Source organism: Phaseolus vulgaris, chromosome 11 (assembly GCF_051622355.1).
Source record: "Phaseolus vulgaris cultivar YP4 chromosome 11, ASM5162235v1, whole genome shotgun sequence".
Taxonomy (NCBI): domain Eukaryota; kingdom Viridiplantae; phylum Streptophyta; class Magnoliopsida; order Fabales; family Fabaceae; genus Phaseolus; species Phaseolus vulgaris.
In genome coordinates this window covers 18618898-18640909 of record NC_143508.1, presented here as the reverse complement: position 1 = coordinate 18640909, position 22012 = coordinate 18618898, and the positions used below count along the sequence as shown (strand labels likewise).

Here is a 22012-nt window from a genome sequence, read left to right as displayed (position 1 = left end):
TCAGTTTCCCCACGAGCCCGAGCAAGGTCATCAACAGCTTTCTTGCCTTCGTCCCGCGCCTGGGCCAGCTCTGCAGCAATTTTCTCGTTTTCCTCTCGAGCCTTGGCGAGCTCGTCCACGGCGTCGTCCCTCTCCTTCTCGACCCTTCTAAGGAGAACCTCCCGATAAGCCGACCTCTTTTCAAGGTTCTCTACCTTGGCTGCATCCGCTTTCATCGATGCCTCCAAGTTGGCCACCTTAAGCCTGTAGGGAACCAGCTTACTCTCCAGCTCGATTTTCTCTTAAGCTAGGAGGTGCAGCTTCTGGCGTAGATCGGAGGCCTCCTTGCGCGCAACCCTCAACTCGGCGCTCATGGCGTCCTCCACCCTTGAGTGATCGATCTCTGCCATCATCAGGTTGCAAGACAGCTTTTCCGCCTCGATCCTTATCAGGCGATTCTCCTCCTGTAGTGTGGAGATCTCATCCTGAAGTTTTTTGTTGGAGCTCTTCACAGCCTTTGTTATGATTGAGAGGAGGTCCTCTGCCATCATTTTGAGTTTAGCTGTGAAGGCCCCCCAGATTTCTTTGACCACGGGGGGAAGGCTTGCAGCTGCTGTTGGTGGAGGTGCTGAAGGAGCCTGGTACTGATTCTCACCACCACCCTCTTGAATTGGTTGAGCAAGGGGGGCTTCCTGGCGTGGTGGTGAAGTGGGGGACTCAGTTATGAGTATCGGTGAGTTGTGAGCGCCTTCATCCCCACCTGGTGCGGCTTCAGCAATTGAGGCGGTTGAAGGAGGACCCTCTCCAGCAGATACGAACAGCGTGGAGGCGCTAGGAGGGTTCTCCATAAAGTTGGGCTCGTTGCCTTCAACCGCAGGGAGCGCGACGGCCAAGGGTGTTGCTTGAACCGGCGGTGTTGGAGCTGGGGGAGAGGGCGGTGTTGGAGCTGGGGGAGAAGGCGGTGTTGGTGTTGGGAGAGCGGGTGGTGAAGAAGGCGCCACCCTTTTCCTTTTGGTGACAAGGTCGTCCTCAGTCGCCTCATCATCCTCATCCTCATCTTCTTGAACCACTTAAGGAGTTTTCCTTTTTGGTTTCCTTAAGATGAGCTTTTTTCGTTGAGGGGCGGGCAGTGTCTTTGGAGGAGTTGGGCCTTGAGGAGGCGATCTACCCTGGGCAGCGGCGATCTCCACTACCGAGTTTGGTACGGTTTGGGAGCCCGCCGCCAGTTTGTGAGTTCGGGCGATCGCCCTCAATTCGGCCATTTTGCCTTTTCCCAGCATGTTATCTGCACAGGGCAAAAGATAGGTGAGCAATTAAAACGGAAGCAGAAGATACAAGCATGTCTGTACAGGGGTAACACAAGCAGCACATAAGTTAATAACGGAATGCCAAATTAGGACGGAGAAAAATGCTAAGTTGGTAAATTTGATGGTGAGGTGGGGTTTACCGATGTGGGCCTCGAGTTGGTCCTCGAGGAATTCGAAGGTGATTATCGCAGAAGTAGGAAAGTTGATCTGGGCATCAGACACCCTCTTCCAGAAAAGGCAGAGGTCCTTGTCCAACTCACCCATGTTGTCAGGACTTCTTGGCCTTCTGATGTTTTCTTTGGAGTCCTTACTTCCCTTGCTTACCCAGTACAAGGGAAAGCCATCGAGCAGCGAGGGGTCTTGATCGTTTTGGCGCACTTGGACGAACTTTCCTTTCCAATCTTTGAAAGATTGCTGGAAGATTGAGAGGATCGATCTCCTAGCAATCCCGTTTAAGCTCACCCAGGGGCGGTCTCCGGGATTCTTGGCCTCGAACAAGAAAAGGAAGACGTCTACCGAGGCCGGCAGTCCCAAGTGCGCGCACATGATTTGAAATGCTCGCACGAATGCCCAACTGTTGGGATGGAGCTGGGCAGCGGCAATGTTAAGCTCGGTTAATAGCTCTCGTTCAAAACGGGTGAAGGGAAGCTTGAGTTTCACCTTCTTGAAAAGGGTAGTGTAAACGAAGCAGAACAACTCGCCGTTGTTCCCCTTGTCATCCGCGCAGATTGGCACGTCAGGAGGTCAAGGCAGCACCATTAGTTTGTCGTCAACCGTAGCACCGCCAACGCAGAGTTTACTGAAGAGGTCTCCTTCAGCAAAGTTGGGGTGGCCCACGGGTAGAGTTTCTTGTAGTCTTGTGTGGGAATGGAGGCTCCTCCGGCGACTGGTGGAGTTGCCTGAGCGAGGTTGGGACGAGAGGTTGCAGGCCTCTCAGCCTGGGAAGAAGGAGCACCAGATGCTCGTGGTAAGTTATGCGCTTGGGGTGGAGGGTTTCGTGATGAAGGAGGAGGATTCGCGGTGGTTTTCGTACGAGCCATCGCGGGAACTGCAAAGGAAAAAGGGAAAAGGATGAACAAAGGTTACAGAGATCGACTCGATTGTGGACGAAGGATGGAAAACGAACGAACGGGAGTTCGTTGTGATGAATGTAATGGAAGACGAAGCCCTAAGTTACGAGAAGGAAGAAGAAGAGGAAACAGCCCACAACGTATGCACCAGGCAGATAATGGATGATGCGAATCGGTTAAAATGCAGCAAGTATCAACAGAAGAAGTAAAAGAGGTACCTTTCGATGATCAGATGAGCGTTGAAGGGAATTGGAGATTGAGGTTGCTGGAGAAGCGTTGTGGGTTTGCAGAGAAAACTCAGAGCGTTTTGAGAATGCAGAGAGATGATGAAACAGTAGAAATAAAGGGGTTTAAGGGTTTTTCAAACGTTTTTGGAAGCGCAAACGATAGCTGAAGATGACCGTTGATGAAGCCACGTGTCGAGTGATTGGAAAAAGGGGTTTGGTGGAGCGTCAGAAAAGCAGAGGGTACGAACGTTTGGAATTCCGTGCCAGAGCCACGTAGATCGGCAGTGATGTGACCTCTTAGTCTTTTCGCTGGACAAGTCTTCGCTTAAGGCTGGGGGGCTTGTGTACCGCCCAGGTAGTCGGAAGTGATGACGTGGCAGCAAGCGATAATATAGGCGTGTTGAACGGGACACCTGGCTGGCAGAAGGGAAGGAAGTCGGGGGGCTCGTGTAGTCGGCAGTCGTTAAGTTGGCGTGCTCTGATCTCTAGCATACCTAAACCGGCGGTCACCAGGTTTGTGATGTAGTCGCCGGATGCGAACCCAAACGACCAAGTGATCAAAGATCGCCGAAAGGAGGACATCGCCGAAGGATCAGGAAAGCTTGTTCCAGGCTTTCGAAGCAGAGGATGAAGTCGTCAGATGATCATTCCCTAGCTAGCCAGAGGTTGAGGTCGGGAAACAGCTTACCCGAGCATGCACGATGAAGCAAGTAAAGTAGATCATGATGGCGGCCGGTGAGACCACAGGGAAGGTGTGTATGATGACACCCGTACTCGCCACACAGAAGAGATCGCGTTCCAAGGCAGCTATACACCGAGTTACTCCTTACATGGATAACTTAGTCGAATAAGCCTGAAGAGTAAGAGGTGACGCTCAAGTCAAGGATGCTCCAGATGGTGACACGCGTACAGCTGGATGCGAGCCACGTGTCCAGATGTGTAACTGTCAGGAGAGAGAAAATGCACAGGTATATAAGGAATCCTAACGAACTTCTGAGGTACGCGCGTTTCAGAATACTTCTTTTACGCTTGCGAGAACTTGAGTACGCTGAGAGAGAACATTGCACAGTTCCTGAAGTTCTTAGTTTTCCTCTTAGTATTTTGGTGGTTCAGTCGCTGACTTGAGCGTCGAAGCGTGATCGGCCGCAGCAGCGCCGTTCTGTCTTTTGCAGGTTCCTGAGGTGAATCAAGGTGAAGGACGGAAGCTGACACGGTGCAAAGCCGATCCAAAGGAAGCTACCTTTGACGAGGCAAGGCTCTTGCGTTCTGGTCAATAGGCAGGATCAATATAAAAATAAAAAATGCGGATACACAGGCACAAAAGCGTCTGTGTGCCGCTAGTATATATAAAGAGATATATATAAAGAGAATTCCCTAAATAACCGTTTTTATATTTTTTTTCTAAGTTTATTTTTATATTAAAAGAGTTATAAGAAGTATTTTAATATTTTAGTTATTTTATAATTTTTTAAATATTAAAACAGTTATCAAAATAGTTTTAATCTTGAACGTAAAGCAGTTTTGATTTAAAATATATATCCATATAAATAATTTTAATAAATACAGATACTTATATAAAAAATACAAATACATGAAGAGTGTTGTGTTTCCGATAGTTAATTATAGTAGAGAGAACAAATTGAGTATATGAGAGTAAGAACAAATTGAGTATGTGAAAAATTGAGAAGAATGAGAAAATTAATTTTCAAGATGGAACAGACAAAAAAGGAGAAGAATCACAAAAATCATTATATTTGTCAAACTTAAAAAATAAATAACTAAAATAACTTTTTGAAAATAAATCTGTTTCTAGAAAAAGAGAAAAATACCTTAGCAAAGTGGGAGAAAATGGTATCAGAAAATCGAAATTGGGATGCGAAAATGACTTTGGCAGTTAACAATTGCGGTTTTGAAAAACGAAGGTTTTGTGATAAAAATTGAAAACGGTGCGAAGCGGCAGCAAGAGGATCAGGAAGAAAAGAAGGAATCAATGTCACTGGAGGCTCTGAAGGAAACTCTGCGACCTTGTTCAACCCAAGAGCCTTCTTCCTCTTCTGCAATTACCCAAACACAGCGCAATTCAATTCTTAGCCACTACGATTCCCTCTTCCCAATCCACAGAAAACCCCCAAAATCCTCTCTTTCCGACCAGCTTCGCCGCCTTAACGACTCACTATCTCCATCACACTCCAAAACCCTACAGCAAGAAAAAGAAAAGGAGGAACTACTACAAGAAGAAGAACCTGAGATAGAGAGAGCGAAATTCGCTTCAGTTAAATTGCCACAATTTCAATTTGATCACACTGGACCCTTTGAGCCTCTCCTCCTGTCTTCGCATGGAGAATTTCCTGTGGTTCAGGTCGTTAATTTCTCTTTTTCTGTAGTTAGATTCAGTGAATTCGGAATTAACCTTTGGATGAAGATCTGACCACTCATATTAACCGTCTGATCTTCATTCAATGGTGTCTATATACGATTGTGTGAATGTGAACCTTTTCCCCCCCTCTATTTATGGTCAATACAACGATTGCATTTTCTTAAGATAACTTGATATTAATAGGAAGTGTCCACTAACTTATGTTGGTGAACCTGACTCGTCATCTTTGGTAAGGCCTTCTATTTTGATCACGGGACCACGCTTAAGATGATGGCTGTGGTTAGCACAATGCTCCATTAACATATCTTCAGGTTTTATATGGAATGATTTTGGAATTTTTTATAGATGGTGTAAGTGCTGAAATTTGAAACAAGATTGGATGTTGTTGTTAGCTGTTATTTGCTGTTTCAGGTTCCTGCATCTATAAACTGTAGACTTCTTGAGCATCAAAGAGAGGGTGTGAGGTTTTTGTATGGCTTGTACAAGAACCATCATGGAGGCATGCTTGGAGATGACATGTGAGTTGGAAATTATATCGTCTTCCCTTTGCTCTCTGGTCCCTCTTGGCTTGTTGTGTCTTTCTGTCTTCTTGAATTTTTTATTTTTTGGGCACTCACGCCCCCATACATGTGTATATTTCGGATGTATTAAGTTGTATGTGTCTGCAACAAATCAGTATGTTCTGTAATTCTCAATCTCAAGCACATGACTTATTTTTGTCCAATTTTGAAATTTCTGATGGACAGGGATTTATCTTATAGAGAACACTTTTGATTATCTTCTCCCCCATTCCCAAATACCCTAATGGAACAGAACCCTGTTGTACTAACCATGGTACATAGCGTAAAATGTTTTTACCCCCCGGCATGCAGTGCTTTGTCATTAACCCCCTAAATTTTTAATTTTGTCTCTTAACCCCGGTGTTTTTTTATTTTATTTTAAGTAAAATGCTCCATTTTGGATATCAACTGCTTATTTTAAAATTTTAATGGCATTTAAATACTAAGAAGTTTTCTATTTTGTTCTTTTTCACCAGTTTAAAAAGTTCCTGTACTCTTCACCTTCATATCTCCATTGAGTTATTCATTGTGAAAGTTATAGCACTGCAAGCTGCATCTTCTGGTGGAGTTCCCTTTTTTTTCTATATTTTATTTGTTGATATATTTTTATATTTCTGTTTTTATAAAATTTATTTCATTTAATCACAATTTTAGCTGTAAATAATTACTATGTTGAAGTTCATTTTTGAGATGTTGAAATTTGTAACAGGGGTCTTGGGAAGACCATTCAAGCAATAGCATTTCTCGCTGCTGTCTTTGGTAAAGGACAGTCTACTCTAAATGAAAACCAGATACAGAAAAGAGACCCTGCATTAATAATATGCCCAACATCAGTTATCCACAACTGGGATAGCGAATTCTCTAAGTGGTCTAACTTCAATATTTCCATCTATCATGGTGCAAATCGGGATCTGATATTTGATAAATTGGAAGCAAATGGAGTGGAGATACTTATTACCAGTTTTGACACATACAGGATTCATGGAAGTTCTTTGTCAGATGTCAAATGGAATGTTGTGATTATTGATGAGGCTCATCGACTTAAGAATGAGAAATCAAAACTCTATAAAGCATGTTTAGAAATTAAAACCCTAAGACGCTATGGTCTCACTGGGACTGTAATGCAAAATAAGATAATGGAACTGTTCAATCTCTTTGACTGGGTTTCACCAGGATCCCTTGGAACACGGGAACACTTTCGTGACTTCTATGATGAACCCCTCAAGCATGGGCAGAGGTCAACTGCTCCTGATAGGTTTGTCCAAATTGCTAATAAGAGAAAACAACACCTTGTGGAAGTTCTTCGTAAATATATGTTGAGAAGGACAAAAGAAGAGACCATTGGGCATCTTATGATGGGGAAGGAAGATAATATTGTGTTCTGTGCAATGAGTGATCTGCAAAAACGTATTTACAAGAGAATGTTACAGCTTCCTGACATTCAATGCCTTATAAATAAGAACTTGCCTTGTAGTTGTGGTAGCCCTCTTACTCAAGTCGAATGTTGCAAGAGGATAGTACCAGATGGAGTTATTTGGCCTTACCTGCATAGAGATAACCCTGACGGTTGTGATTCATGCCCCTTTTGCCTTGTCCTTCCATGCCTTGTCAAGCTCCAACAGGTGAATTCAGATGCTTTTGTCTCTATTTTTTATTATACTGTCCTTGCAAAATATATTGATAAGAACTTTGTTCATAGCTGTGGACGTCTGTTGCAACTTTGTTCATTTGTAGCAGATTTTTCTTTGTAGTTGTAGGAGATTTTGCTTTGTAATTGTAGGAAAACATTTATTATGATTCAACTGTAATTATAACAGGGAAAAGCAGGGAAGACAATTGCTTAATGAAAGAAAATATGTGTTTGTTATCTATAAATATAAAAGTAGATGATCTGATGATGACAAAGAGATGAATATTCAATTTTAAAAGGATGTGGTTTGCAGTATATTTAAATCTTGAAAGTGAACCTCAAGCACTCTTCATTACATGGTGGTGGATGTTGTTCACTGTTTAAACCTCCAGACTGCTAGGCTGACATGGACTTTGTGTTACATTGCATAATTACAAAAATAGTTTCCTTGTTTTACCTTTTGCATACTGGTAGTTTGTTGATCACCATTCTAGATCTGGTTTATCAGGATTCTCTATTTTTGACATTCAATTATATTGAATGAGATCTACATGTTCTGTGGAGAAATTAATTTATCCAAGAATTTCAGGATTTTATATAAAAAGCAGTTTTCAAAATCAATGCTTACTGACAATATTATATTTATAGGAAAAAGAAACTTGTAATTGAACCAAGGATTTGTGATTTTGAATTGTCAATTTCATACATGCTTTTGTTGTGAGATCCTCAAGGCACAGTTGTACAAGGCCTTGCCGTTCACACTTTATTTAAAGGTTTCTTCTGTGAAAAAACTTATTTATGATTATGATCAGTATGCATCATTACATTATTTTGATCTTACTTGTGTATGTATCTTTTTGCTAGATAAGCAATCACCTTGAACTTATCAAACCAAACCCCAAAGATGACCCTGACAAACAAAGTAAAGATGCAGAGTTTGCTGCTGCTGTCTTTGGCACTGATATTGATTTAGTGGGTGGGAAAACACAAAATGAAAGTTTCATGGGTTTAAGTGATGTGAAACATTGTGGCAAAATGCGAGCACTTGAGAAGCTATTGTTCTCATGGAATTCACAGGGTGACAAAGTTCTTTTGTTTAGCTATTCTGTAAGGTGAACGAGTAACATACCCTTCAGATCATGTTTGATTATTTTCTGGTTGCCTGTTAAGTTAGGACGAATTTTGTGCAATGGGGATTCAAATTGAAGTTGTTTCACTTAAATTTGTGTCTTTTTATATTCCCGCTTTCAAACCTTAAATGCATACATCTAGGTTTTGTGGTTGTGGTAGTTGTGCTGTTGAAAAGTTCCTCTTATTTATTGCCTTTATAGCCTTAGTGGTGGCTTTCGGTCTTTGAATGACCAAAGCACTGAATTTTGTTGGCATTGGTAAACTGCTCTTTGCATGCCTTGTTTCCTTCTGAAACAAATCTTTTTTCTGCTGTTTAACTTTGAGCTACTCTTTCAAGGATGCTGGACATACTGGAGAAATTTCTCATTCGAAAAGGCTACAGCTTCTCAAGACTTGATGGGTCCACTCCTACTAATTTACGCCAATCTCTGGTTGATGATTTCAACTCTAGTCCAAGCAAACAGGTATATCTCAAATCTTAATAGTTGATTAAGCATTTTCTCAATTCAATTTGTGATTGAGCGCTTGTTTATATTCTAGGTATTCCTGATATCAACTCGTGCTGGTGGGCTTGGATTGAACCTTGTTAGTGCAAACCGTGTTGTAATATTTGACCCTAACTGGAACCCTGCTCAAGACTTACAGGCTCAGGACAGGTCCTTTCGATTTGGACAGAAGCGGCATGTCGTGGTGTTCCGTCTTCTTGCAGCTGGTTCACTTGAAGAACTTGTTTACTCACGTCAGGTGTATAAGCAGCAGCTATCGAACATTGCTGTCTCTGGAAAGATGGAAAAACGATATTTTGAAGGTGTCCAGGTACCAAATTCTATATTTTTGGTATTACGTTTTTTATTTGTTTCTTCATATTATTTTTAAATAATCCTTAATAATTAATACTTATTTCCTTGCAGGACTGCAAAGAATTTCAAGGAGAGCTATTTGGTATTTCCAATTTATTCCGAGATTTGTCAGATAAGCTGTTTACCAGTGAGATCGTTGAATTGCATAAAGAACATGGACATGAAACGGGACAACTGGAAAAAGTAAATCTGTCAGAACAAACAGATTCATCGGTATCAGAGTCAGAAACCAGATCATCTTATAAATCGGCAGGGACTGCAACAAGTAAACCAGATCTTGAAGACCTTGGTATGTTTCATATAACCTGAATCTCATCCACTACGAAATTCCTTTTATTTTACAATAAAGATATTGTCAACGAGAAAACAATTAAGATGTTGGTGAAATGGCAGTTACTGGCAGTCATTTTTGTTGGGTGATCATTACATATGCATAAACATATAAGTAAAACAAAGTGTTTCATTGGCATTTTATGGAACTTTATAATTCCTTTCACCATGTCTTTAAAAAATTGGATTCAACATTTTCAGCTCATTGAATCCTTGCTTTATGGTGGCCCGTTGATATGAGAGTGGGTTTTCTATATAGCTTCCGTACTCATCGTTCTTTTTTAATGTGGGAAATGACGCAGTGGGTTTCCATATATAGCATGTTTGGTAAAGATTAATTTTAAAAATGCAGTTGTTATTAGGATAAAAAAACCGTTTGCAATTTCAGCTCAATGTATGTTTGAGACATTAGCTGGAACTTGAAAATTAGTTTTTCTTTTCTGAAAGAATAAGTGTTATTAGGATAAAAAAACCGTTTGGAATTTCAGCTCAATGTATGTTTGAGACATTAGCTGGAACTTGAAAATTAGTTTTTCTTTTCTGAAAGAATAAGTTGATTCTATAAATTTGAAAATTTGTTGTTTATAGGTATTTTGCTGATAAAAAAAATAGAAGGTATTTTTCTATCAGTTTTTTTTTCTTCTCAAACTCATAGTACTCCTTTTTATTGTATCTAAGCAAAATTAATTATTCTTGTTAGATATTTAATTATGTTAAAAGATATTTATTTTGATCGGCATGTTAAAGATATAATTTGGATTACCTTAGGGATAATTTAATAGAAAGATATAATTTGGATTACATTTAATGATATGATTTGATAGGAAAATATTTTATTTAATATTTTTTATTATTAAATATTGATTTTATTCTTTATTAAGAATACATACTCATGTGTCACATGAAACACGAAATTCATTATCTTTCTACTTGATTTCTGTCTTCTGAAAATTTCTGCTTGATTTCTCTCTTCTGAGTATGATACCAAGGCAGGATCATCCTCCTTTATTTGTTTTGTTTCTAGTCCTTTCAAATATCTCAGTAAACTTACTCGAACAAAACTTATTCTAATTATAATATTGTTACAATAATCAATTATATATATAATTTTAATATTAAAATAATTAATTTGTGTAACTATTGAAACACACCTAACTTTTGTATCTCTAGGCATTGTATATACTCATCGCAATGAAGACATTGTCAACTTTGGAGCAGTAATTCAAGGGAAAATAAATGCCAACATCCCATCAAATGATAGCTTAGTCAAGCCAGGCATTTCTTCGGATCATCAAAGAAAAAAACCAGAAAAAAGTAAAGTTCCTTTGATTGATGATAGGAAGAGAACCCAATATAAGCTCCTTGCTCAGTCTATGGGCATGGAAGAGTTTGCTTTTAGCAAATGGTTACTATCAGCGACTCCACTGGAGAGAGAAAAAGTGCTTCTTGACTACAAGAAGAAAAAGAAGATGCCTAATGGTTGAAGGATTGTTCTTATGGATGGCAAAAGGTCTTCTATGTATCATTTACTCACAGTACCAAATTAATTATTGTGAAAATTTTTGTACATACGGATGTATAGTCATATCTTCTTTTTACAACTTGAATATGTTAAATGTAGCTTGTGTAGGTGAGAGTTCCTAACTTAACGTTTACATTTGATGAGTCTTGACATTTATATATTCTTGTGCTCTTCTCCCTCGTCATCATCCATCGGAGTAATTTGACATTTTTGTATTACTTTCTTCATTTTAATATACCAGTGAACACATTTTTTCCTTATTAAAAGATATTCCCATAACTAAAAGTTATCAAACTATTTTCTCTAGGTTTAGAGATTTCTGAAGTGAATTGCACTTCTCTGAATAAAGTCTTATTAATATGCACAACCAAAAAACCATAATTTCAGGCCCTATTACAAAAGATTTTTCTAGGAAAAAGAAAATTCAATAACTAGCATTTTCCTTTACTCTTCTAGGTTGTGTTTGGGTAAATAATTTTAAAATTTGTGATAATTTAAAACATTTGAATTTTTAATTATTTGATTTATATGTTACTTATATTTTGGTTTGATGAACCAATTTAATTATTTTTTAATTTTAAATTCTTAATTTCGGTAAGATAATTTAGTTTCTATTATATGCAAAAAAATATACATTTAAAGAAATAAAATATTATAATATTTTTTATCCTGCCTGTTGACCGGAGCGCTGGAGAATGCCTCGTCAAAGGATCGACGTGCGCGCCGCTTCTCACTTCCGTTCCTCCTCTGGATCTATCTCAAGAACCTGCAAAGAAACGATACGGCGCCGCTGCGGCCGATCGCACTCCGACGCTCAAGTCAGTGACGGTATCACCAAATACTAAGAACTGGAACCGTGCAAACTCTCTCTCTCACCAACAGCTCTGTCACTCGCAAGCGTAAAGTGTATGAACTGAACGTGCGTACCTCAGAAAGTTCGTTAAGAGCTCTTATATACCTGGTGATTTTCTCTCCCCTGGCAGTTACAGACTTGGACACGTGGCTCGTATCCAACTGTACACGTGCCACCATCTGGAGGCTCCCTGACTTGGCGCTGCTTCTACTCGCATTTTGGCTAAGTTACCTATGCATGGTACTGCCCAGTGCATAGCTAACTTAGGAGTGCGATCCCTACTGAAACTGGCGAGTTAGGGTCTTCATACACCTTCCCTGTGGTCTCGCCGGCCGCCTTCATAATCTGCTTCTCCTTTATCTTCGGCGATGTGCTTGTTCTGGCGATCTCCGACTGCTTGGTCGCCTGAGTCTGCATCTGGCGACTTCATCCTCAACCTGGCGATCGCCTATTCTGGTAAGCTGGAGATCGGAACACGCCAACTTAACAATCGGCGACTACACGTGCCTCCCGACTTCCTTCCTAACTGCCAACCTGGCGCCTTGTCAACACGCCTACACTGTAGCAGGGTGCCACGTCATCGCACCCGACCACCAGGGCGGTACAATTTTATAAAAGGGTATTTTCCCTTTCAAAATATTTAGTCATTTTAAGATTAGATATTTTGGTAATTCAAGCAAATATAAATACTAGTACATTTTACGCTAATATTGATAAAGAGAAGAAAAATAAAAATGAAAGAAAAGAGAAGAAAGGGAAAAAGGATTGGAGAGGGAGAAAGAAGAAAGAGTTAGAAGAGAAAAGAAAATAAAAAGGAAAAAAAATAAAAAATATATATATATTATAGGAGAGAGATATGAGACCAAGCAAGAGAAAAAAAAAACAAAAAAGAGAAAGAGTGAAAATTTTCAAAATTTTACAATAGTAAAGAATTTATAGTTTTAAAAGAGAAATATTTTTATTAATACTAGTGGGTTGTTCATCTATATCTGCATTTCTTATTTTTTATCATTTATATATATATATATATATATATTTAATATCAAAATTTAATTAAATAATATTATTATTTAGACACTTATATCAAAAATATAAATTTATAATATATTTTAATAAATATGAATACATATGAATTCACATAAATAATCTAAATACACCTTGTGATATATTGTGAAAAACATATATAGCTAATGTTCCTGCCGGTTGACTCGAGGGCCTTCATACGTCTCACGATACTCCCACACCCGATTCTCTGTGCCTTCGTTTGTGTCTTTCTTTCGATCAAACACCTGAAATCACAAAGCAAAAGGCGCCCTAGAGGCCGTTTGCACTCTGACGCTCAAGTCAGTGTAGGACTAGGAAACACCAAAGTTGTTAACTGTAAAACTCTGTGTGTGTGAAGCGGCACAAATGAATAACGTACCTTACTAAGTTTGTTACTTCCCTTTATATAGCCTAGGGTTTCCACTGTTTTCGTTACCCATAATAGGCTTCCTGAGGGGGCGGGTCCCAACGCCACTGTTACCCACTCCTAGGATAACCTAGTGCGTGGGGTTCCCTAACTGGAGTGCAACCTCTGACAGGATGAACACCTGGAGTCCTCCTCGTGCACCTGATCTCTGGGGTTACCCGTCTTGGGAGCGCCCTAGCTGTTCACGTGCCATGCATGCAGCTCACCGCTGGAACGTGACCCTCAAAGGTCGTATCCTTTCTAGTGGCTCTATACTCGTGTTACGCCTGAGCGCGTCATCCACTCCAGACGCATGGACACTCGTGACCTAGGCTCCTCCCTTACTGATAACTGGTGTGTGGTCTGGGATCCACCTCTCGTTGCCCAACTCTGTTGTTCGAGTCCCGATGTCCGACCTCTCCACACTGCCTAGTGGCATGTCGGTACATCCTGGTGACCGATGTGTGACCACTCTTTGGTTCCTTGGCGCACGTGCCTCGCGAGACACTGACCCATGCCCCTCGTGGGACCTCACTTACATGGCCCCATCATTACTAGTGGTCAACGACGCCCGAGGACTGGTCGGTACACAAACCCCCCAGTCTCGAGCTGTAACTTGTTCAACGAAGAGACTAAGTTCTTGCCCTTGGTCACCTACGTTGCTCTGTATGAAAGAACGTGAATAGTGCGCCGAAGTGACGTCTCTCTAAGCCTGTTTTAACTGCGCACACGTGTTTTGATCAACGACCAGGGCTTAACGTCGCTTGCGCTTCTTAGTTTACGTTAAGTATTTGAAAACGCGCGCTTCCAATCACTGTTCCATCATTCTCTAAAACACCCTTAATTGCTTCGTCTTCTTCCTCGAGCGCTCTCGCATTTCCCTTTACAAATTCCCGAACTTTCATCCTACTTAATCAAAAGGTACGAACTTTACCCATTGATCGCCCTTATTTATTGATTTTGATGCTTGATAACTGTCTGGGAAATTTTAAACTCCTTGCATTTATGCTTTCTCTGTTTTTCTACGTTCCTCTGTTCTTCCGGGTTTTCTTCAAGTGTGGGGTTTTTCTGGGTTTTCGCTGAGTTACGCCACTGCCCCTTTCTGAACCTTCGTTTCCTTATTTTTCTTGTTTTCTAGCTTTCTTAGACATGGCTCGAACGAAAACGACATCCAACCCTCCACCCCAAGTAGATTACAAAGCCTTGTACCCCTGGGCCTCTGCGGAGCTTCTCGCCGAGACCTCTACCCTCTCCTCTAGCAAGGATGTGAGGAAACACAAGGACGGAGAGCCTGACTGTGTAGAACGTGTCTTCGGGCGTGAGAGCGACGCTTACGTTTCCGTTTGACCCTGCGCTAAGGGAGAACACGTGTGCTCCGACGAACGGACTAACAATGGAGAGCCCTACTTTTTCCTGTACCAAATTGTCTTCAAACGGACTAAGCTGGGTCTCCTCCTTACTGGCTTCGAGAGGGCATTGTTGACAGAAATCAACGTGGCCCCCGCCCAGCTGCATCCCAACAGCTGGGCCTTCGTGAGAGCCTTCTCAATTCTGTGCAACCACTTTGGGCATCCTCCCTCTGTGGATGTCTTCCTCCATTTTTTCGAGGCTAAAAGTCCGGGGAAGAATCTCTGGGTGAGTTTCAATGGTGTGGCGGGGAGAGTTCTCCTCACATTGTTCCAACAATCTTATAAAGGCTTCAAAGGGAAGTTCTTCAGAGTGTGTTGCACCGACCACGACCGCACCCTTCTGGAAGGCTTCCCACTCTACTGGGTGAGGAAATTAGGGTTCAAGAAACCTAGGGCTCTTGAGGAACTAACTACTCATGATTGCGAATTCTGCCAGGTCCTTGCTAGCCTGGGAGCGGTGTTCAACACTGTCCAACTGATCAAGCATGAGTATGATGATGAGGCCCTCAAGGGCTACATTGGTATCGTCTTCACCCTGTCTTGCTTGGTTGTGCTTGTTACCATACTATTATGCTTGTACATTTTGCCTCTCTACATTCGTATGTTTACCCCCATGTTCTGGATCACTTCCTAACCTCTTGTATTCTGAAATTTGGACATAGGTATGGTGCTGAATGAGGAGAAACGGGCTAAGCTGGCTGACGACCTTAATTGCCGTCAAGGGGTGTGGCCATCTCTGCTCCTCACGCCCTTGTCTCTGCCACTACTGCGCCCTCCCCTACTCCTTCCACCCCTATTGTCGCGGTCCCTCTTGCCGCCGCCCAAGCATCACCCGCTCCGCCTCCTCGTGAGAGAAGGGTAGTGGAGATCGAATCTGATGAGGACTCCGCTGAGGGGCTAGTCTTCAAGAGGCTTAGGCCTACGACAACGACGACCTCCCACTCCTCCACTGCTAGTTTCCCGACATCGCTTCGAGACCAAACGTCGAACGCTTCCTCGCGCTTGAAGATGGCGGTGAGAGCACCCCTGCAGCCCCATCCGCCCCCGAACTGCCCGTTGTCCTGCAACATGCCCTTAAAGGCTTCCAACTAGGGGTGACGGAGGACTAAGATCAGATCGCGACGAGGGAAATGCTGGGTCTCAACTTTGGCACTCTCCTTTCTCAATCCAACGCCCTCATAACTAGGACTGAAGTGAGGGTGGCATTGGAAGAGGCCAAAGCTAAGGAGGAAACGACCCTGTTGGCCCGTGCGTTCACTACCCACGAGACTGCCCTGAAGCAGAAGTTGACTAGCCTCCGCCAAGCTGAAAAGGACTTCATACAAGAGCCAAGAGGTTGTCGAGCTGGAGGCAAAAATCCTGCCCCTGCGAACCCGAGCCATCGAGTTGGAAGAGGAGACTCAGGCATCTAAAGCCAAGATAGGTCAACCAATCAAGAAGTGCAGTTGGGTCATGTAGAGGTCGAGCTCCTTCAACAAGTCGAGAGGTTCAAAAAAGCTGAGGCTGAGCTGACCGAGGATGCTGTTGATGCTTATGCCGCGGGGTTCGAGGACGCCCTTGCTTAGGTTTCCTACGCGTACCCCGAGATGGACGCCTCACCGTTCGCAACGTCAAACCGTGTTGTAGACGAGTAGATCGTTCCAAGGGTTCCTCCCTCTTAGCTTGTACTTGGTTAAACAAACCGTTTCTATTATTCACTTGTAACTTACTTGGTCGGATACTTAGCTGCTTTAACTTCCTTGATCTTGATTTGACTAAAAACTACTCTTTTTATCTTACTCAACTGTTAACTTGTGGTGCCTGGCACCGCGATGCTTCTACTAGCGCCTTTGGTACCCTGCCCTTGCTGTATAAAGCTAAAGGGGGGTTTAATTGTGAACTAGGTCGTCCAGCCTTGGCGTTCTCACTCGAGGGAGGGAGGTGTTCTCCACGAACCTGCTCTTCCCCTCATGAGACTTCTAACACAAGGGAAACAATTCCTTAGCTGACCTCAGCTAGGGCGAGGAGGATTTATCTGGTGAACTATTTCGTTCAACCTTGGCGTTCTCACTCGAGGGGGGAGACGTTCTCTACGAACCTACCCTTCCACTCACGAGACCTCTAACGCAAAGGAAATAAGTTCTTAACTGACCTCAGCTTTGCTCAAGGGCGAGGAGGATTTATCTGGTGAACTATTTCGTTCAACCTTGGCGTTCTCACTCGAGGGGGAAGGTGTTCTCTACGAACCTACCCTTCCACTCACGAGACCTCTAACGCCAGGGAAACAAGTTCTTTACTGACCTCAGCTTCGCTCAAGGGCGAGGAGGATTTATCTGGTGAACTATTTCGTTCAACCTTGGCGTTCTCACTCTAGGGGGGAGGTGTTCTCTATGAACCTACCCTTCCACTCATGAGACCTCGAACGCAAAGGAAACAAATCTTAACTGCATTGTACAAAACTCGAGAAAATATTTCAATCGAAATTTATTGGGTGACCTCATTCAAGACCCTTATAAGGGAAACAAAGCGTCCCCTAATACAATGTACAGTGTTATTGCTTAACTGAAATAAAACTTGAAGTTGACCGCATTCCATGTGTGAGGAATTATGCCTCCTTCCAGCGTCTCAAGTCTGTATGCTTTGTCCCCAAGGACCTCTGTCACTCTGAAAGAACCAGTCCACATGGGGGAGAGCTGACGTGGGACCACCAGGATCGCCCTCTCCAGTACCTGGTATCTTTCCTCAGGCCCTTGCCATACTTTACTCACAAAGCATATGAGTTTCTGAAACTGGTCCTGTTCTTGAACAAGGATTGAACTGATCACCTGGTCGATCACCGCTAAATACAGGCTAAGTGGAGTGCTTGGCTGCAGTTTGCACAGGACTGGAGGGCTAGCTAAGTACTCCTTCAACCTGATGAACGCCTCTTTACACTCTTGGTAAGGGAGACCCATGTCTCCTCCGGCTGACGCAAATCCGGACAGGACAACCATGCGCCTCGTCAGTGCGCACCTTTCTGGGTTCACTTCCATATCACGCTCGATGAGCAAGAAACCCAAAAACTTCATTGCTTCTATTCCGAACACACGTTTCTCGGGGTCCAGCTTCAGCCTGTACTTAGCTATTGACGTAAATAACTCTTCTAAGTCAGCTAGGTGTCGTTCCTTTGCCCCCTGGTGGACAGGTCGAACCTTGGCACTCTGATCCTGCATCGTTTGGTCGAGGGTGCTGCCAAGCTTGGAGACCCCTCCTCCAATCTCTCTTTCCCCTGCATCGCCAACCGACTCAAGTCAGCTCTTCCGGACGATCTTTGCACGGGCGATCTCTGCTTCAGCCCGGGCGATTTCGGTGTGATTGATCTCGGGCTGGGCGACCTCCTATGAGTGCGGTGGGTGTAGCGACCATGAATACCCCTCTCTTCATTTTGAGGTTGTTCTCATAACACCTATTGGCCTCCTTCTGGTATGACTTGATGGTAATAACTTTTATCGCCAAGTCAGGAAGCTTCATCTTCATTTGCCTCGTCGACGAAACCGCCCATAGCCTATTCAGCGTAGGTCTACCCAGCAACATGTTATAAGCGAAGGGGGCATTGATGACGAGATACTTGATGTTCTCCGTACGGGACGCGTTTCTCAGCTCTAAGTGCCCACGCACCTCCACTTGGTCTCCCGCAAAACCGTACAACTCTAAGTGCCAGTGTAGGGCCTTAGCATGTCAGGAGACAACTGCAGCTTGTTGAAAGTCGTCCAGAACATTACGTCTGTCAAGCTTCCTTGATCCACTAGTACACGGTGCACCTTCCTCCCAGCGGTTACAACTGAGATTACCACCGGGTCATTGTCATGGGGAACAACGTCTTGGAGATCGGCCTTGGTGAAGACAAGGTCGACATCAAAAGCATCGTCTGCCCTTTGTGCTTCTACCGACATCATCGCCCGTGAGTACCTCTTCCGCTGAGAAGCGATGCAACCTCCTCTTGAAAAACCTCCCGCAATGGTATGAATCTCACCATGCACGGGGACTTCATGCCCTGGTCACCCTCTGTCACCGCCACGTCCTCGGCGCCCTGTTTTCCCTGCAAGTAATCCCTCAGGAAATCGTTCTTCACCAACTCATCTAGCTGGTGTCCTAGCGCCAAACAGTTGCGTATAGGGTGGTTGAACACTTGGTGGAACTCACACCAGGCGTTCTTGTTGGGCCCGAGCTTCTTGTCAGTCTTGGGGGGTATCTTTAGTCTCTTCGCTATGTTGGGGATAGCGATGAGGTCCTTCAACTCTACCACGAAGTCGTGCCTTGGTGGCATGTTCTCCCTTTCACGCCCCCCTAGTTTTAGGCTTTCTTGGTTGATAAGGCTACTGCTTCGCGGGGGCCTTCTTCTCTGTCGTTGCCTCATGCACCCTTAGGGGTTGAGGCCGACCTGATACTCGCGGGCGCGTGGGAACCATGCACGTGCGCTTCTCGTTAACCTCCCCTTCCACCGCAATATGAGCCACTGCACGACGCCTTATCTCGGCAAAAGTCTTGAGGCGGTTCTTCATGAGCGATTCACTGAAGGGCCCTGACACAATGCCCTTTCTAAACGCGTGCACCATCATCGTTTCATCCTTGGTGTTCAACCTCACCACCTGTGCTCCAAAACGGTGAAGGAACTCCTTCAGGGGACTCCCCCTGATATTGTCTTATGTCAAAGAGATCAAAAGAGATGGGTGGGGGGGCCGATTTGCGATGTACTGTACTCTGAACAACTTAGTGAGTTGTGGGAACGACGTCACGTGGCCATCAAGGAGGCTGATGAACCAATCCATCGCTGTTCCCACCAGGATGCTCATGAACAGCTTGCATCTTACCGCGTCGGAGCCCCCAACCTGCATCATCTGCGTATGGAAAGTCGTGAGATGGGCCTCTGGGTCCTCCGTACCAGTGAAGGTAACTTTGGGCCCTACAAACGTGGTTGGCATCACGACATCCATGATCTCTTGCAAGAACGGCATCGGAAACTCCTTGGGCGGCGTCGCAGATTCTTGATCTTCCTCCTCGTGTTCGCCTGCGTGATTTTGCAGATCCCTGCGCAATTCCTCATTCAATCGGCGCAGTTTTTTGTTTGTTGCCTGCGACGCAGCCAAATCATCCTGGATGCGTTCTTGGTTTGCTCTCGACGCAACCACTTCTTCTTGAAGGGCCTGCATCGTTTCCATAACTTGTTGCAGGGTGAGGCTTTCGCCCCTGATTGGTGCAACAGATCCCTGCCTCGTATTTCTCATCTTCTCAATCTTTCTGGTTCTTATTAGTGGGACAATGTTTTGGATCGTGCCCCACGGTGGGCGCCAAATGTTCCTGTTGGTTGACTCGAAGGCCTTCGTACGTCTCACGATACTCCCACACCCGATTCTTTGTGCCTTCGTTCATGCCTTTCTTTCGATCAAACACCTGAAATCACAAAGCAAAGGGCGCCCTAGAGGCCGTTTGCACTCCGACGCTCAAGTCAGTGTAGGGCTAGGAAACACCAAAACTGTTAACTGTAAAACTCTGTGTGTGTGAAGTGGTGCAAATGAATAGCGTACTTTACTAAGTTTATTACTTCCCTTTATATAGCCTAGGGTTTCCACTGTTTCTGTTACCCAAAATAGGCTTCCTGAGGGGGTGGGCCCCAGTGCCACTATTACCCACTCTTAGGATAACCTAGCGCGTGGGGTTCCCCAATTGGAGTGCAACCTCTGACAGGATGACCATCTGGATGCCTCCTCGTGCACCTGATCTCTAGGGTCACCTGTCTTGGGAATGCCCTAGCTGTTCACGTGCCATGCATGCAGCTCACCGCTGGAACGTGACCCTCAAAGGTCGTATCCTTTCTAGTGGCTCTATACTCGTGTAACGCCTGAACGCGTCATCCACTTCACACGCATGGACTCTCGTGACTTAGGCTCCTCCCTTACTGATAACTGGTGTGTGGTTTGGGATCCACCTCTCGTAGCCTAGCTCTACTGTTCGAGTCACAATGTCCGACCTCTCCACACTGCCTAGTGGCATGTCGATACATCATGGTGACCGATGTCTGACCACTCTTTGGTTCCTTGGTGCACGTGCCTCGCGAGACACTGACCCACGCCGCTCGTGGGACCCCGCTTACGTTACCCCATCATTACTAGTGTTCAACGACGCCCGATGACTGGTCGGTACAGCTAACATAATAATTATATATGATAAATTTACAAATGTCATACAAAATTATAATATATATATATATTCTAAAGAAGAAACCACTAATTTACAATGTCATGGTTTTGCCGTAATAAATTCTAAGACACCAAATAAAGATTGGTATTCAAGATGTCTTCCATTTTTCCTGTCATTTAAAAGAAGTAAAGTATTTGTTCAATGGTCATTCTTCATCTTCTATTTGCAATATTTAGTTTTCAAGTTTGTCTTTCTCGTTCTAGTGTTAATCTTTTATCACTTAGTTTTTCCATTTTGTTATATAATCTATTAAAATCTAGAAAAATAATAGATATTGGAAAAATTATTTAAAAAAATCTAAAATATAAATATTACTAATGATAGTTGTAAAGTAAAAGTAAAAAAAAAAAAATAGATGCAAACAATTATTAGTTTATAGTATTTGCTCTTATACATTCAACACAAACATCATTGACCTTTCTCACCCTCTCCTTCAACATTACATTCTTAATTTTATTACTTTCGCTCTCATTGGTAACATGAACCAGGGCCTCGAAATGGAGTTCCCTTGAACCAAAAGCTTTGTCTTCTCACCTTTTCCATTCTTTCCAAGGGACAGATGCTCACTCATCGCCACATTGCCACGTTGAGCACAAAATAATAATCTCAAAATGTAGGAACGCACAATTCCCCAAAGGAGACCCAGACAAAGCCCTTATGATAGAGGCAACGCCCAAAGAAATATTAATGGAATGATAAAAAAACAGTAAATTTTATAAAAAAAATTATATATACAAAATGTTGCACTTTAGATTTGATTAAGAGTTTTCCAATTTGTGAGCACTTCAATTCTGAAAACACAAACGAACTCTTGTGCAACAAATTGTAACCATTCATCGGTTTAAGAGAACGAGACACCAAAAGCGCCCAAAATTTGAACCTTAAAACTTTCCTTTTGTGGGTTTGGTGCTTAGCAAGGACAAAACAATGAGCTTGTAAGTTTTTTTCCATCATTCCTGAAATGCACATCTAAGTAAGAAAAAAAACATAACTGTACCGACCCGTCTTCGGGTGTTTACAAGAGGAAAAGTCAATATGTTGACCGCTTCGGGTGTTTACAAGCCTTGGGTGTCGCCAGGTTCGGGCGTCGC

The 22012-nt window shown here is 43.2% G+C and overlaps 1 protein-coding gene across 3 annotated transcripts; it reads left to right on the top strand.

The window, feature by feature from the left end:
* Positions 1–4359: 4359 nt before the first annotated feature.
* SWI2 (switch 2) lies at positions 4360–11180 on the top strand. Of its 3 annotated transcripts, XM_090297339.1 has the most exons (9): positions 4392–4942; positions 5372–5478; positions 5997–6082; positions 6230–7142; positions 8015–8262; positions 8619–8745; positions 8822–9097; positions 9193–9430; positions 10642–11180. In XM_090297339.1, exons 4-9 carry the CDS (start codon positions 6642–6644, stop codon positions 10953–10955), a joined length of 1704 nt encoding a protein of 567 aa, XP_090153465.1. In that variant the 5' UTR covers positions 4392–4942; positions 5372–5478; positions 5997–6082; positions 6230–6641; the 3' UTR covers positions 10956–11180. The 3 variants fall into 3 exon arrangements, with proteins under 3 accessions (XP_068479817.1, XP_090153465.1, XP_090153466.1); XM_068623716.2 differs by lacking the exon at positions 5997–6082 and having other exon boundaries at positions 4360–4942; XM_090297340.1 differs by lacking the exon at positions 4392–4942 and having other exon boundaries at positions 5341–5478.
* The last annotated feature ends 10832 nt before the right edge of the window (positions 11181–22012 follow it).

Bases quoted from the DNA above. Each gene is read 5' to 3' on its own strand.
- SWI2 (XM_068623716.2), top strand. From the start codon at position 4,574: ATGTCACTGGAGGCTCTGAAGGAAACTCTGCGACCTTGTTCAACCCAA. The intron at 5,479-6,229 runs GTGAGTTGGAAA...AATTTGTAACAG, and splicing joins GGCATGCTTGGAGATGACAT to GGGTCTTGGGAAGACCATTC. The intron at 8,746-8,821 runs GTATATCTCAAA...TTTATATTCTAG, and splicing joins ACTCTAGTCCAAGCAAACAG to GTATTCCTGATATCAACTCG.